The sequence below is a fragment of the Phocoena sinus genome, chromosome 20 (assembly GCF_008692025.1).
Source record: "Phocoena sinus isolate mPhoSin1 chromosome 20, mPhoSin1.pri, whole genome shotgun sequence".
Classification (NCBI taxonomy): Eukaryota; Metazoa; Chordata; class Mammalia; order Artiodactyla; family Phocoenidae; genus Phocoena; species Phocoena sinus.
The window spans coordinates 30,148,447-30,161,393 of NC_045782.1; the positions used below are offsets into that span (position 1 = coordinate 30,148,447).

Here is a 12,947-nt window from a genome sequence, read left to right on the forward strand (position 1 = left end):
GATGCCAGATAAGCAGAAGTTTATTGTAATATTCTTTTTATTAATTCATATTATTTCCCATAGCTTTATTGGCTAGCAAATGTCTAGTTACTTTTGTGAAAGACTGTTTAATATACATAATGAATCTGAAATACAATATTGGTCACATTTTAGTTACATAATTAGATGGCTCTGTCCTAAAGTATTAGGAGATTTTAAAGTTAACCATGGGTGTATATGTGTATGTATGTATGTGTGTATATATATGTACACACATATATATGTTTTTTGAAAAGAAATAGTTGTGTTACTGGTAAGACTATTAAAAATAAAGAGTAAATATTTTGTAAGCTTTTGGTTGTCCATTTTGTTTCTTACTGATGTTTATCTTTGGGGAAAATGAGATTATCTGTTAATAAATTTTTAGTGGGAGACTCTGGAAAATAAAATTAGTAGTATTTATGTAGTGCAGATGGGAAAATAATGTCAGTACTGTTTATAGAAAATAAAATAAATTATTCAGCTTTTATATATCTATGAATTGTATATTTATACGATGTAGGCACACGAAGAACTATTACAATTTTGTATTATATTTAAGTATTGAAAATTACCTGTTTAATTTGAATATTGACTTTAAAATGTATTTTGATACATGTATCAGAAATGATATCACGAAACATGTTTTTTGAAATAGAAGTATAATGTGGGAATAATTTAACGTTATGTGTTTACATTATTATTTTATATTGAACTTTCAGATTTTTCATTTAGGGAAATAGCAGTAATTAAGAGTATAAATAATTAAGAATATACTTTAGGTATACTTGGTATTTTAATATATCTCAATATAAATGAATACTCGAGTGGTTGTGCCTCTGTTACATTATTAATCTTTGACTGTTATTAGATTATTGTAAATCATGTAAATTGTTGATAACTTCTCTATAAATGTTTCTGGCATAAGTGTTTCTCACCTGTCCTAATTTGATGCTGCAGGATGGGTGACCAACTTGTCCAGATTTGCCAGGTACTTTCCTGGTTTTAGAACTGAAATTCTGAATCCTGGGAAACCTCCCAATCCTGGGCAAAAAATAAGGTGGTTGCACACCCTAGCTGAAGAGGAAGATTAATGTTTTTTTAATTAGAAATATTATAAATAGAGGTTATTTCATTTTTAGGGAAGCCAGTGAACGAAGGCTTAAGTAAAAAAGCTGAAGTACCATTGTCGTGTTGTTGTACATGCCATTCAAAGAATTTTACAAACAATGATGTGAACCAGGGAACTTCACATCATTTCAACAGTCCAAGTATACCAACTTCTGAAAGAAATGGCACTTTGTCAACTTGTCAAGGTAGTTTATATTTTGTCTGGGTCTTTTGGTATCTGTAATAGGGGTCTTAATTATTGCTGTTATGAGACCTAATGTAGATAAATTTGGTTAGCATAATTGGTTATGTATTTCCACCTAATTTCTCTGGAATTATTTTTAATAATGCATAGAGTGGTCAGAAATCCTTGGAATATTTTATTCTTGGCCTCACTTTTAACTGATTCAGACATCTTGCTAGTTTAAATCATTTTTGAGGAAGCAAGGCAAAATAACTGATATTCAGAAATTGATGTTATTTGTAAGCAGTATTAATTATATGTCAGAATTTTATAAAACATTTTGATTTGTATTGTAAGGCAAAATCTAATTAGCCTCATTCATTCTTGATAAGTTTGCCTAGACTTCCGAGACCAGTATCCTATATGAGAATGAGGTGTGTTTCAAATATGATCCTTAGATGTTCTTACTCGATTTATTTAAGAGAAATGTATTATCAATAACATAAGATTATTAATTTAAAGAATATTTCTTTTGCTTTGACTGTATGGAAAAGATTGACCATTACTTGCCTAAGCCAGAAACCTAGGAGACATCCTGTACACTTTGCTATTCCTTATTCCTCCATGCAAATCTCCACCTCCACTGGTAACTTCCCTAGTACAAACTACCACTTGTTCTTTAGACCGTGTAATAACTCCTTTCCTGCTTTCACTCATGCCATTCCTTAACTAATCACTGGCAGGGAGAAAAGAGGTTGCCATGACTGGCTTAAGTCTAAACAGTATCCACTTCCTAAAATCAAGGATCGAGTTGTCTTCCTCTAAAGCACATGACTGTGTGGAGGATGGTAGCTGCTTGAACCGAAGTGTGATTCTTTTAGGAATGAGGAAGAGGAAGTGGAGTAGATGCCGGAGACGTGACCAATAGTGTTGTCTACTCGGTTTTGACCCTTAACATTTTTGGCTTTCTTTCCGAACATTCTTTCAAAGGGTCATGCTTTCTGCTGCCTTCAGAGCCTTTGCTTGTGTTAGTGTCTCTTCTGAGGAAAATTTCATCTTCAACTTGTCCTGCTCTTCCTTTAGCTCTCAGCTTAGATATCACTTCTTTAAGGCAGCCATACTGATCTTTCCGTCACACTACATTTGGTTTCCCTATTATATTCTGTCATCTCACTGTGTACCTCTCCTTCATAGCACTTGTTACAATTTGTATTATCCACGTGTCTGTGTGCATCTTTTATTAATCTGTGCTTCCCCTAGCAGACTGTATACTCCATGAGGTCAGGAACAGTGTCAGTTTGCTCACCATTGCATACCTAGAAGTGCCTGGCATATAGTAGGAGCTAGATAAATATTTGTTGTATGAATGAATGGAATTGATTTTAAGCTAATTATTAATATAAGAACTCTTGGCTTATAATGTTTATGTACAACCTGTATTTTTTTTTAAAGACAGCTTTACTGAAACATTCTTGACATAATAGACTCTATATATTTAAATGGTACATTTTGATAAGGTTCGACATAAGAGTATTTCCCTGAAACTTTCACTAACATCAAGATAGTGAATATATCCATCAGCTTCAAAAGTTTTCTCATGCCCCTTTATTATCCCTCCTTTCCACCATTTTATAATTTATCCTCCCCAAACAACCACTGAGTGTTTTCGGTCACTGTAGATTAGTTTGCATTTTCTAGAGTTTATATGAACGAAATAATACAGTTTGTATACTTATTTTGCCTAGCTTCTTTCACTTAACATAATTCTTTTAAAATTCATCCATGTTGTTGCATGTATCAACAGTTGCTTCTTTTTATTGCTGAGTAATATTCTAGTGTATGGATATACTGCAAATTGTTTATGCACCTGTTGATGTGTATTTGAGTTGTCTCTAGTTTCCGGTTGTTACAAATAAAGCTGCTGTGAACATTTGTGTATAAGTCATTGTTATGGACATGTGCTTTCACTTTTCTGGGTAAATACCTAGGAGTGTAATGACTGGATCACTTACATTTAACTTTAAGAAACTTCAAAACTGTTTCCCAAAGTAGTTATGCCATTTTACATTTCCACCAGCAGTGTATGAGAGTTCCCATTTCTCTGCATCCTTGCCAGCACTTGGTATGGTAAATCTTTTTAGCCATTCTAATAAGCTTATTATAGTGGTATCTTATTGTGGTTTTATTTTGCTTTTCCCTAATGACTTGTGATGTTGAGCATCTTTTCATGTGCTTATTAGCCATTTGTATATCTTCTCTGATGAAACGTCTGTTGAAATCTTTTGCCTGTTTATTGTTTTTTTCTTATTGTTAAGTTTGGGATTTCTTTATATATTCTTGAGTACAAGCTTCTTTTTTTAATCAAGTATAGTTTTAGGTTTTACTTTTAAGTCTAAGTAATTTTTGTATACGGTGTGAGATGTGGATCCAAGTTCGTTTATTTTGCATATAAATATCTAATTTTTCATCAACATTTATTGAAAAGGCTACCCTTTGTCTGCTGCATTGCCTTTGTGCCTTTGTAAAAAATCAGTTTTCAATAAACTTGAATTTTAATATAATTGTGAGTTAGAGTTGTTTAGAGTAGTCTCTTCAAGGATCTGATGGGGTAAATCTGGGTTGTATTCTGATGCTCTCTTTACATTTTTAAGTAAATTCTTTAAAAATATGACCTAAATACAGAAAAATGCACAAATTCTATGTGTATAGCTTGATGAATTTTCACAAAGTAAACACACTCGTGTAACTACCACTAGATGAAAAATAGGACATAGCTAACACCCCAGTGGCACTTCTCATGTTCTTTTCCTGTCACTATTCTCTCTCTCCACAGGTAGTAGCTATCCTCCCTCTGTCACCATTGATGAGTTTTGCTTCTTTATAGAAATGGAATTATATCTGTACTCTTGTGTCTGTCAGCTTTTGCTTAACATATTTCTCAGATTCATCTGTGTTGTATATAGCAGTAGTTCTTATTGCTGTATTTTATGGTACATAACAAATTATATACCATAATTTATTATTTCATTCTACAATTGTTAGACATTTGGGTGGTTTCTAATTTTGGTTATTAAAGCTATTATGAACATTCTTGTTCATTCTGGTACAGATAGGTAAACACTTTCTATTAGATATAGATCTAGGAATGGAATTGCTGGTCATAGTGTATGCATATGTTGAACTATAGTAGATACTGCCAACGTTTTCCAAAATGGTTGAACCAATTTATTCATCCCCCCCCCGCCCCGACTCTACATCTAGTAGTATATGGAAGTTACATTGTTCAGCATTCTTTTTTTTTCTTAAATTTATTAATTTAATTTATGTTTCATTTTTGCCTGCGTTGGGTCTTTGTTGCTGCTCGCGGGCTTTCTCTAGTTGTGGCGAGTGGAGACTACTCTTTGCTGCGGTGTGCGGGCTTCTCATTGTGGTGGCTTCTCTTGTTGTGGAGCACAGGCTGTAGGTGCGCAGGCTTCAGTAGTTGTGGCACGTGGGCTCTAGAGCGCAGGCTCAGTAGTTGTGGCACATGGGCTTAGTTGCTCCACGGCATGTGTGATCTTCCCGAACCAGGGCTCGAACCCGTGTCCCCTGCATTGGCAGGCAGATTCTTAACCACTGCACCACCAGGGAAGCCCCCAGCATTCTTGTTAGCACTTGATATTAAAGTCTTTTTAAGTTTTAGTCGTTATGGTGCCTGTGTGTTGTTCTCGTGAATTTTAATTGTTATCTCTGTGGTAACTAATGAGGTTGATAATTTTTTTTTAAATCTTTATTGGAGTATAATTGCTTCACAATACCATGTTAGTTTCTGTTGCACAATAAAGCGAATCAGCCATATGCATACACATGTCCCCATATCCCCTCCCTCTTGAGCCTCTCTCCCATCCTCCCTATCCCACCCCTCTAGGTCATTGCAAAGCACCAAGCCAGTCTCTCTGTGCTATGCTGCTGCTTCCCACCAGCCAACTGTTTTACATTCGGTAGTGTATGTATGTCGATGCTACTCTCACTTTGCCCCAGCTTTGCCCTCCCACCCCATGTCATCAAGTCCATTCTGTATGTCTACTTCTTTATTCCTGCCCTGCAACTAGGTTCATCAGTACCATTTTTTTTTTTTTTTAGTTTCCATATACATGTGTTAGCATACAGTATTTGTTTTTCTCTTTCTGACTTACTTCACTCTGTATGACAGACTCTAGGTCCATCTACCTCACTACAAATAACTCCATTTCATTTCTTTTTATGGCTGAGTAATATTCCATTGTATATATGTGCCACATCTTCTTCATCCATTCATCTGTTGATGGACATTTAGGTTGGTTCCATGTCCTGGCTATTGTAAGTAGTGGAATTGCTGGGTCATATGGTAGTTCTACTTTTAGTTTTTTAAGGAATCTTCATGCTGTTTTCTATAGTAGTTGTATCAATTTACATTCCCACCAACAGTGTAGGAGGGTTCCCTTTTCACCACACCCTTTCCAGCATTTACTGTTTCTAGGTTTTTTGATAATGGCTATTCTGACCAGTGTGAGGTGATACCTCACTGTAGTTTTGATTTGCATTTCTCTGATAATTAGTGATGTTGAGCATCTTTTCATGTGCCTCTTGGCCATCTGTATGTCTTCCTTAGTGAAATGTCTATTTAGGTCTTCTGCCCATTTTTTTTACTGGATTGTTTGATTTTTGATATTGAGCTGCAAGAACTGCTTGTATATTTTCAAGATTAATCCTCTGTCTGTTGTTTCATTTGCAAATGTTTTCTCCCATTCTGAAGATTGTCTTTTTGTCTTGTTTATGGTTTTCTTTGCTGTGCAAAAGCTTTTAAGTTTAATTAAGTCCCATTTGTTTATTTTTGTTTTTATTTCTGTTACTCTAAGAGGTGGGTCAAAAAAGATCTCGCTGTGGTTTATGTTAAAGAATGTTTTTCCTATGTTTTCCTTTAAAAGTTTTATAGTATCTGGTCTTACATTTAAGTCTTTAATTCATTTGGAGTTTAGTTTTGTGTATGGTGTTAGGAAGTGTTCTAATTTCATTCTTTGACATGTAGCTGTCCAGTTTTCCCAGCACCACTTATTGAAGAGGCTGTCTTTTCACTGTTGTATGTTCTTGCCTCCTTTGTCGTAAGTTAGGTGCCCATATGTGCATGGGTTTATCTCTGGGCATTCTATCCTGTACCATTGATCTATATTTCTGTTTTTGTGCCAGTACCATACTGTCTTGATTACTGTAGCTTTGTGGTATAGTTTGAAGTCGGGGAGGCTGATTCCTCAAACTCTGTTTTCTTTCTCAAGATTGCTTTGGCTATTGGGGGTCTTTTGTGTTTCCATACGAATTGTAAGATTTTTTTGTTCTAATTCTGTGAAGAATGCCATTTGTAGTTTGATAGGTATTGCATTGAATCTGTAGATTGATTTGGGTAGTATAGTCATTTTCACAATGTTGCTTCTTTCAAGCCAAGAACATGGTATATTTCTCCATCTGTTTATGTCATCTTTGATTTCTTTCATCAGTGTTTCATAGTTTTCTGAGTTCAAGTCTTTTGCCTCCTTATGCAGGTTTATTCCTAGGTATTTTTCTTTTTGTTGCAATGGTAAATGGGAGTGTTTCCTTAATTTCTCTTTCTGATTTTTAGTCATTGGTGTATAGGAATGCCAGAGATTCCTGTGCATTAATCTTGTATCCTGCAACCTTACCAAATTCGCTGATTAGTTCTAGTAGTTTTCTGGTGCCATCTTTAGGATTTTCTATGTGCAGTATCATGTCATCAGCAAATAGTGACAGTTTTGCTGCTTCTTTTGCAATTTGTATTCCTTCTATTTCTTTTTCTTCCCTGATTGCTGTGGCTAGGACTTTCGAACTATGTTCAATAAGAGTGACGAGAGTGACATCCTTGTCTTCTTCCTGATCCTAGTGGAAATGCTTTCAGTTTTTCACCATTGAGTGTGATGCTTCCTGTGTGTTTGTCATATTTTGTCTTTATTATGTTGAGGTAGGTTTCCTCTGTGCCCATTTTGTGGAGAGTTTTTATCATAAATGGATGTTGAATTTTGTAAAAAGCTTTTTCTGCATCTGTTGAGATGATCATATGGTTTTTAATTTGTTAATGTGGTGTATCACATTGATTGATTAGCATATACTGAAGAATCCTTGCATCCCTGGGATAAATTCCACTTGATTCTGGTGTATGATACTTTTAATGTGCTGTTGGATTCTGTTTGCTAGTATTTTGTTCAGGATTTTTGCATCTATGTTCATCAGTGATATTGGTCTATAATTTTCTTTTTGTGTAGACTTTTTGATGATGGCCATTTTGACTGGTGTGAGGTGATATCTCATTGTAGTTTTTCGTTGTTTTTTTTTTTTTTTTCGCCACCCTGCATGGCTTGTGGGATTTTAATCCCCCAACCCGGGATTGAACCCAGGCCCTCAGCAGTGAGAGCGCAGAGTCCTAACCACTGGACCATCATTGTAGTTTTGATTTGCATTTCTCTAATAATTAGCGATGTTGAGCATCTTTTCATGTGCCTCTTGGCCATCTGTATGTCTTCTTTGGAGAAATGTCTGTTTAGGTCTTCAGCCCATTTTTTGATTGGGTTGTTTGTTTTTTTGATATTGAGCCGCGTGAGCTGTTTGTAAATTTTGGAAATTAATCCCTTTTTGGTTGCATCATTTGCAAATATTTTCTCCCATTCTGCAGGTTGTCTTTTCGTTTTGTTTATCGTCTCCTTTGCTGTGCAAAAGCTTTTGAGTTTAATTAGGTCCCTTTTTAAAAATTTTTTTTCCTTTTTTTTTTTTAACATCTTTATTGGGGTATACTTGCTTTACATTGTTGTGTTAGTTTCTGCTGTATAGCAAAGTGAATCAGCTATATGTATGCATATATCCCCATATCCCCTCCCTCTTGCATTTCCCTCCCACCCTCCCTGTCCCACCCCTCTAGGTGGTCACAAAGCACTGAGCTGATCTATGAGTCTGCTTCCCGCTAGCTATCTGTTTTACATTTAGTAGTGTACATCCATTTGTTTATTTTTGTTTTTATTTCCGTTACTCAGGGAGATGGATTGAAAAAGATACTTCTGCGATTTATGTCAGAGAGTGTTCTGCCTGTGTTTTCCTCTAAGAGTTTTATAGTATCCCGTCTTACATTTAGGTCTTTAATCCATTTTGAGTTTATTTTTGTGTATGGTGTTAAAGAATGTTCTCATTTCATTTTTTTACATGTAGCTGTCCAGTTTTCCCAGCACCATTTATAGACTTCCCTCTTGAAAGCATATTTCCAAAAATGTTTGCTGTGTCTTTGTTAAAGTATACTGAGCGGTAAATAAGTGCTCTTAAAGATGTTTAGCATTTCCTATTTTAAACTGTGTTATGAAGTTTATAGAAATAAGTCTTAACATCTTTTTTAAAGTTGAAGCATAGTTTATTTACAGTATTAATCTTAGTTTTGAGTGTACAGCATAGTGATTCAATATTTTTACAGATTAAAGTCTTACATCTTGATTTCAATTTTTTTCTAAAAATATTACCTAAATGTAAGTTATTTATACTGATTTTTTTATGACTTCTTATATAAGACTCTCCTGAAAAAACTACACTGGCTGCAAAGCTATCTGCTAAGAAACAGGCATCCAGGTACAGAGATGAAAATGATGATTTTCAAGTAGAGAAGAAAAGAATTCGACCCTTAGAAACTACACAGCAGGTAAACAGTTTATTGGCAGTGGAATAATCCCGTTAGTTGTAGCTGAACAAGGTAGTCAAGTATCAATCATTTTTCAGTGGCATCTGTAGAGATTATTTTGGGTAGTGTCAGATGTGAATTAAATGGTAAATTATTATAATTTCATTGTATAGAGTTACTCATTACAAAGGAGTTTATTATAGTAAATTATTCATAGTAGCATGTCATTAAAGTGAAACTGAATGGTGCTTTCTTATATATAAGGAATTTGACAATAAAATATTTACTTAAGGCATGTATCAGTAACAGAGCTACTTGGTACTTTTTAACTCCTTGTTTTTATCTAATAATGGCATTTTCTTTTGGCCAATATACCTCTGATATGAATATTTAGGTCATAGATACTTTTGGTATTGATAGTTTTAATGTAATGACAAGGTTTACTGTTATTTATTGAGTTTTTAATATCAATACATTATAAAATATGTTTATTTCTAAAAATTATTGAAGAAGCGAAATTACTAGAAATTTTAAATGAAATGTTTTCATAGGTGAAAACTGTTTTCTCATAGAGTTCATGGCATTGAGGTAAGGAGGATGGACTTTAGACTTAGTTACAAATAAAAAAGATTATTAAATTAACATGTCCTTTGTAGATAATTGTATATTTTTAATTGAATATACTCAAAAGGTGTTTGCATTTTTATGTAGTTTATCTGTTCCACTTACAATCTTTATTAACTTCCATGATTAAACCTTGTTTTTAGAAATAGAATGAAATCATTTTCTAGTTTTATATTTGGAAAATCACCAATTACAAATGAAGTATCTCTAGAGATTTCTTTCCCCCAAAATGTGTACTTAGAGTTGGATGTTCTGAGGTAGAGCTCAACATATAGCATTTATTCCCTGACTTCATTGGCTCTCATTTCTTTTTTGTAGGAATGCAGTTATCGACAGAAATGCTTCTTTTCCTCTTTATAATTTAAGTAAATAGGTTTTGGCAAGTAAGAAAAAGCATAGATAGTTTGGAAAGAAAACAGTGGTGTTTATAAAAGAAATTTAGTCAAATACAATTTGGATTATCAAATATCTAGTAAGTAATATAATAATAGTAATCAAGTAATTTATTTCATCAGGTAGGAAATAATGAATATTTACATTTAAAGTTTTTATTCTGTGTTTTTTTTTTTCAATTTAGAATAAGGTTTCCATTTTTATTTACTTTTATTTTCCAATTAGATATGTAATCGGACTTTGCCATAATACTATTCTTGGTATCCATATGGTGGGGCTGTTTTATGGGAAGATCATTTTACAATGCTATAGTTTTGCCACATCATTAATTAAAGCTATTTTGGTCGGAATTTGAGAGGTATTACTGTATTCTGTTTTATTTAAGTTTTATAATAAGGTGCCTATTTGTTTTTAGAAACTTTTTGATTGTTGCCAGTGAGAAATAGTCATTTCTTTTAATGCTGAAAACATACGTTATAGCTATTCTGATCTTTGAGCGCAACTAGCCTCATCAAACTTCCTAGTTACAATAAGTTTTATTTTGGTTCTGTATTTACAGATTAGAAAACGTCATTGTTTTGAAAAGGAGGTGCACCATTTGGATGCAAAAGTTGCTTCAGGAAAGACCACAAAACTCAACTCCCCATTAGGAAAGATAAACTCCTTTTCTCCACAAAATGTATGTATTTATACCATTGTTCAGTTTAAAGAAGGAAAATGTGGAATTTGCTAAATCCATTTTTGAAAAAGATGAAGAATAGTATAATCAAAGAAGAGTAGAAAACAACTCAGAAGTCCTAAGTGCTGTCACATGTCTTCTGCTGTGTGAGATGGTAAACCTATGCTCTTTGTGCCCCAGTTTCCTCATTTATAAAATAAGAGAATTGGACTAGAACGAGATCTGAAAGTTTTTTTCCTCTTTTACATTCTAATGTTTGTGAACTCTACTTCCTAGAGTTCTTTCAGTGTCCTTAGGGCATCATTTCTCAAGGAGTAGTCCAGGGAGCTCTGGAGATTCCTGAGATTTTTTTCCAGATAGGCTGTGAGGTCAAAAGTATTTTCATAGTGATGTTAAGATGTTACTTACCTTTTTTTTTTTTTTTTTACCATCTTTGACATTTGCACTGATGGTACAAAAGCATAGGTTGGTAAAACTGTTGGTGCTTTAGCACAATAAGGGTAGTGGCATCAACCTGTATTAATAGTAATTTTCTTCACCGTCGTTAATGCACAGTTAAGAAAAGCCAGTTTCACTTAAGTCCTTGATGAAGCAGTAAAAATTACTAATTTTATTAAATCTTCACCCTTGAGATTTTTAACATTCTGTGTGAAGATTAGAGTAGTTTTCGTAAATCACTTTTGCATTCAGAAGTAGGATGGTTTTCTTGAGGGAAAGCACTTATAGGATTGTTTGGATTGTAAGCTGAACTAGCCACTTTTTTCACAGAACATTGTTTTTACTTGAAAGAATAACTGAGACTAACTTCGGTAATTCTCGAAAATAAAGTGAGCCTGATAAAATTTCAGATTTCAGTGAAAAATCAGAATTTTGAAAAATTGTGTATACTACTGTGAGCTTAGCAGTTTTCTGATACTTAAAGACTCTGATGATATTTATTGGTGGTGATATTGTATATGTGACTTTTTGATATTGTATAATGAAATATGTTTTAATTATATAGTTTTATATAAATGGAATCATGCCTGGAATTTTTTATTGAATTCCAAATATTGTGAAGTTTACCTTGTTGGGTACTGGATATTATTGTATTTCTATAAGTACTCTTGAGTTTTGCTCTGGGATGCAGTTAAATTACTTGGAATCAGCTTGATCCTTTTGGTTCTTGCTTTTAGGATTTGTTAGGTAGGGCCTGAGCCGGGTTTAGTTTTGGGCTACCTCAGTAGAGGCTATCTCCTTTTGAGTCCTCTACCTAATGCTCCATGAGTCATGAAGTTTTCCAGCCTGGCTGGTGGGAACAGGCACTGTTCCATGCTGTCTGTGAGTGTCTCGTCATTTCAGGTGGTTCTTGCCACTATCTTGGATTGTTTCCTCATTGGCATGTGCTGATCAGTACTCTACTAGATACTTGAGAGGTCCTTCTGCAGATCTCTGGAGTGCATTCTTTGTGCAGCACTCTCCATTCTGCTTTCTTCTCTGTGAACTTTAGTCTTCTTGGTCTCCCTGGACTCTCAGCAGTGTCTCTTCAACTTGGGTTTGCTGGGCTGTATCTGGGTTCCCCTTCCCCATGCCACAGCATGCAAACTCTCAGGACAACAAGCTGAAAGAATCATAAGGCTTAATCTCATTTGTTTCCCGTCTCTCAGGGATCACTCTTCCTTAAAAACTATTGTTTCATATAGTCTGTCTGTATTTTTAGTTTTTCGGGTAGGGGATGAAACAACTCATTGACAAATTCCAGAAGTCTTTAGATGGCTTATAAAGCTCCTGTTTACCTGTACAGTCTTTAGGCCTTTATAAACTTTTTGCATTCTTTTGCCCTTTCTCCTCTTTCCCACTTTTTTTGTCTGACTTCTGATAATCCTTCAGGAAGCCTTCCTTGGTGTCCCCAATTTTGAGTTAGATTCCCATCTGGAATGTTCCTTGTATTTCTCAAGAACATTTTCTTTTTTTTTTTAATTAACATTTTTTTTCTATTTTATGTAATTAATTAATTATTTTTGGCTGCATCAGGTGTTTTTTTTAAAATCATCTTTATTGGAGTATAATTGTATGGATATGTATGTTCCTATTACCATTTTCTTGATTGTTTTGGGTTTGTTATTGTAGGTCTTTTCCTTCTCTTGTGTTTCCTGCCAAGAGAAGTTCCTTTAGGATTTGTTGTAAAGCTGGTTTGGATGTGCTGAATTCTCTTAGCTTTTGCTTGTCTGTAAAGGTTTTAATTTCTCTGTCAAATCTGAAATGAAATCCTTGCTGGG

At 34.3% G+C, this 12,947-nt stretch overlaps 1 protein-coding gene across 3 annotated transcripts in view; it reads left to right on the top strand.

Moving 5' to 3' along the window:
* The window catches only part of BRIP1 (BRCA1 interacting protein C-terminal helicase 1), a 194,892-nt gene that overhangs the window by 4,281 nt on the left and 177,664 nt on the right, over positions 1 to 12,947 (top strand). For all 3 annotated transcript variants that reach the window (XR_004347597.1, XM_032617135.1, XM_032617134.1), the window contains exons 4-6: positions 1,161 to 1,334; positions 8,887 to 9,014; positions 10,570 to 10,689. Coding sequence is in view for 2 of the 3 variants with exons in the window: in XM_032617135.1 (XP_032473026.1) it covers positions 1,161 to 1,334; positions 8,887 to 9,014; positions 10,570 to 10,689 (422 nt within the window). In the remaining variant the exon portion in view is untranslated. The remainder of the gene's footprint in view (positions 1 to 1,160; positions 1,335 to 8,886; positions 9,015 to 10,569; positions 10,690 to 12,947) is intronic.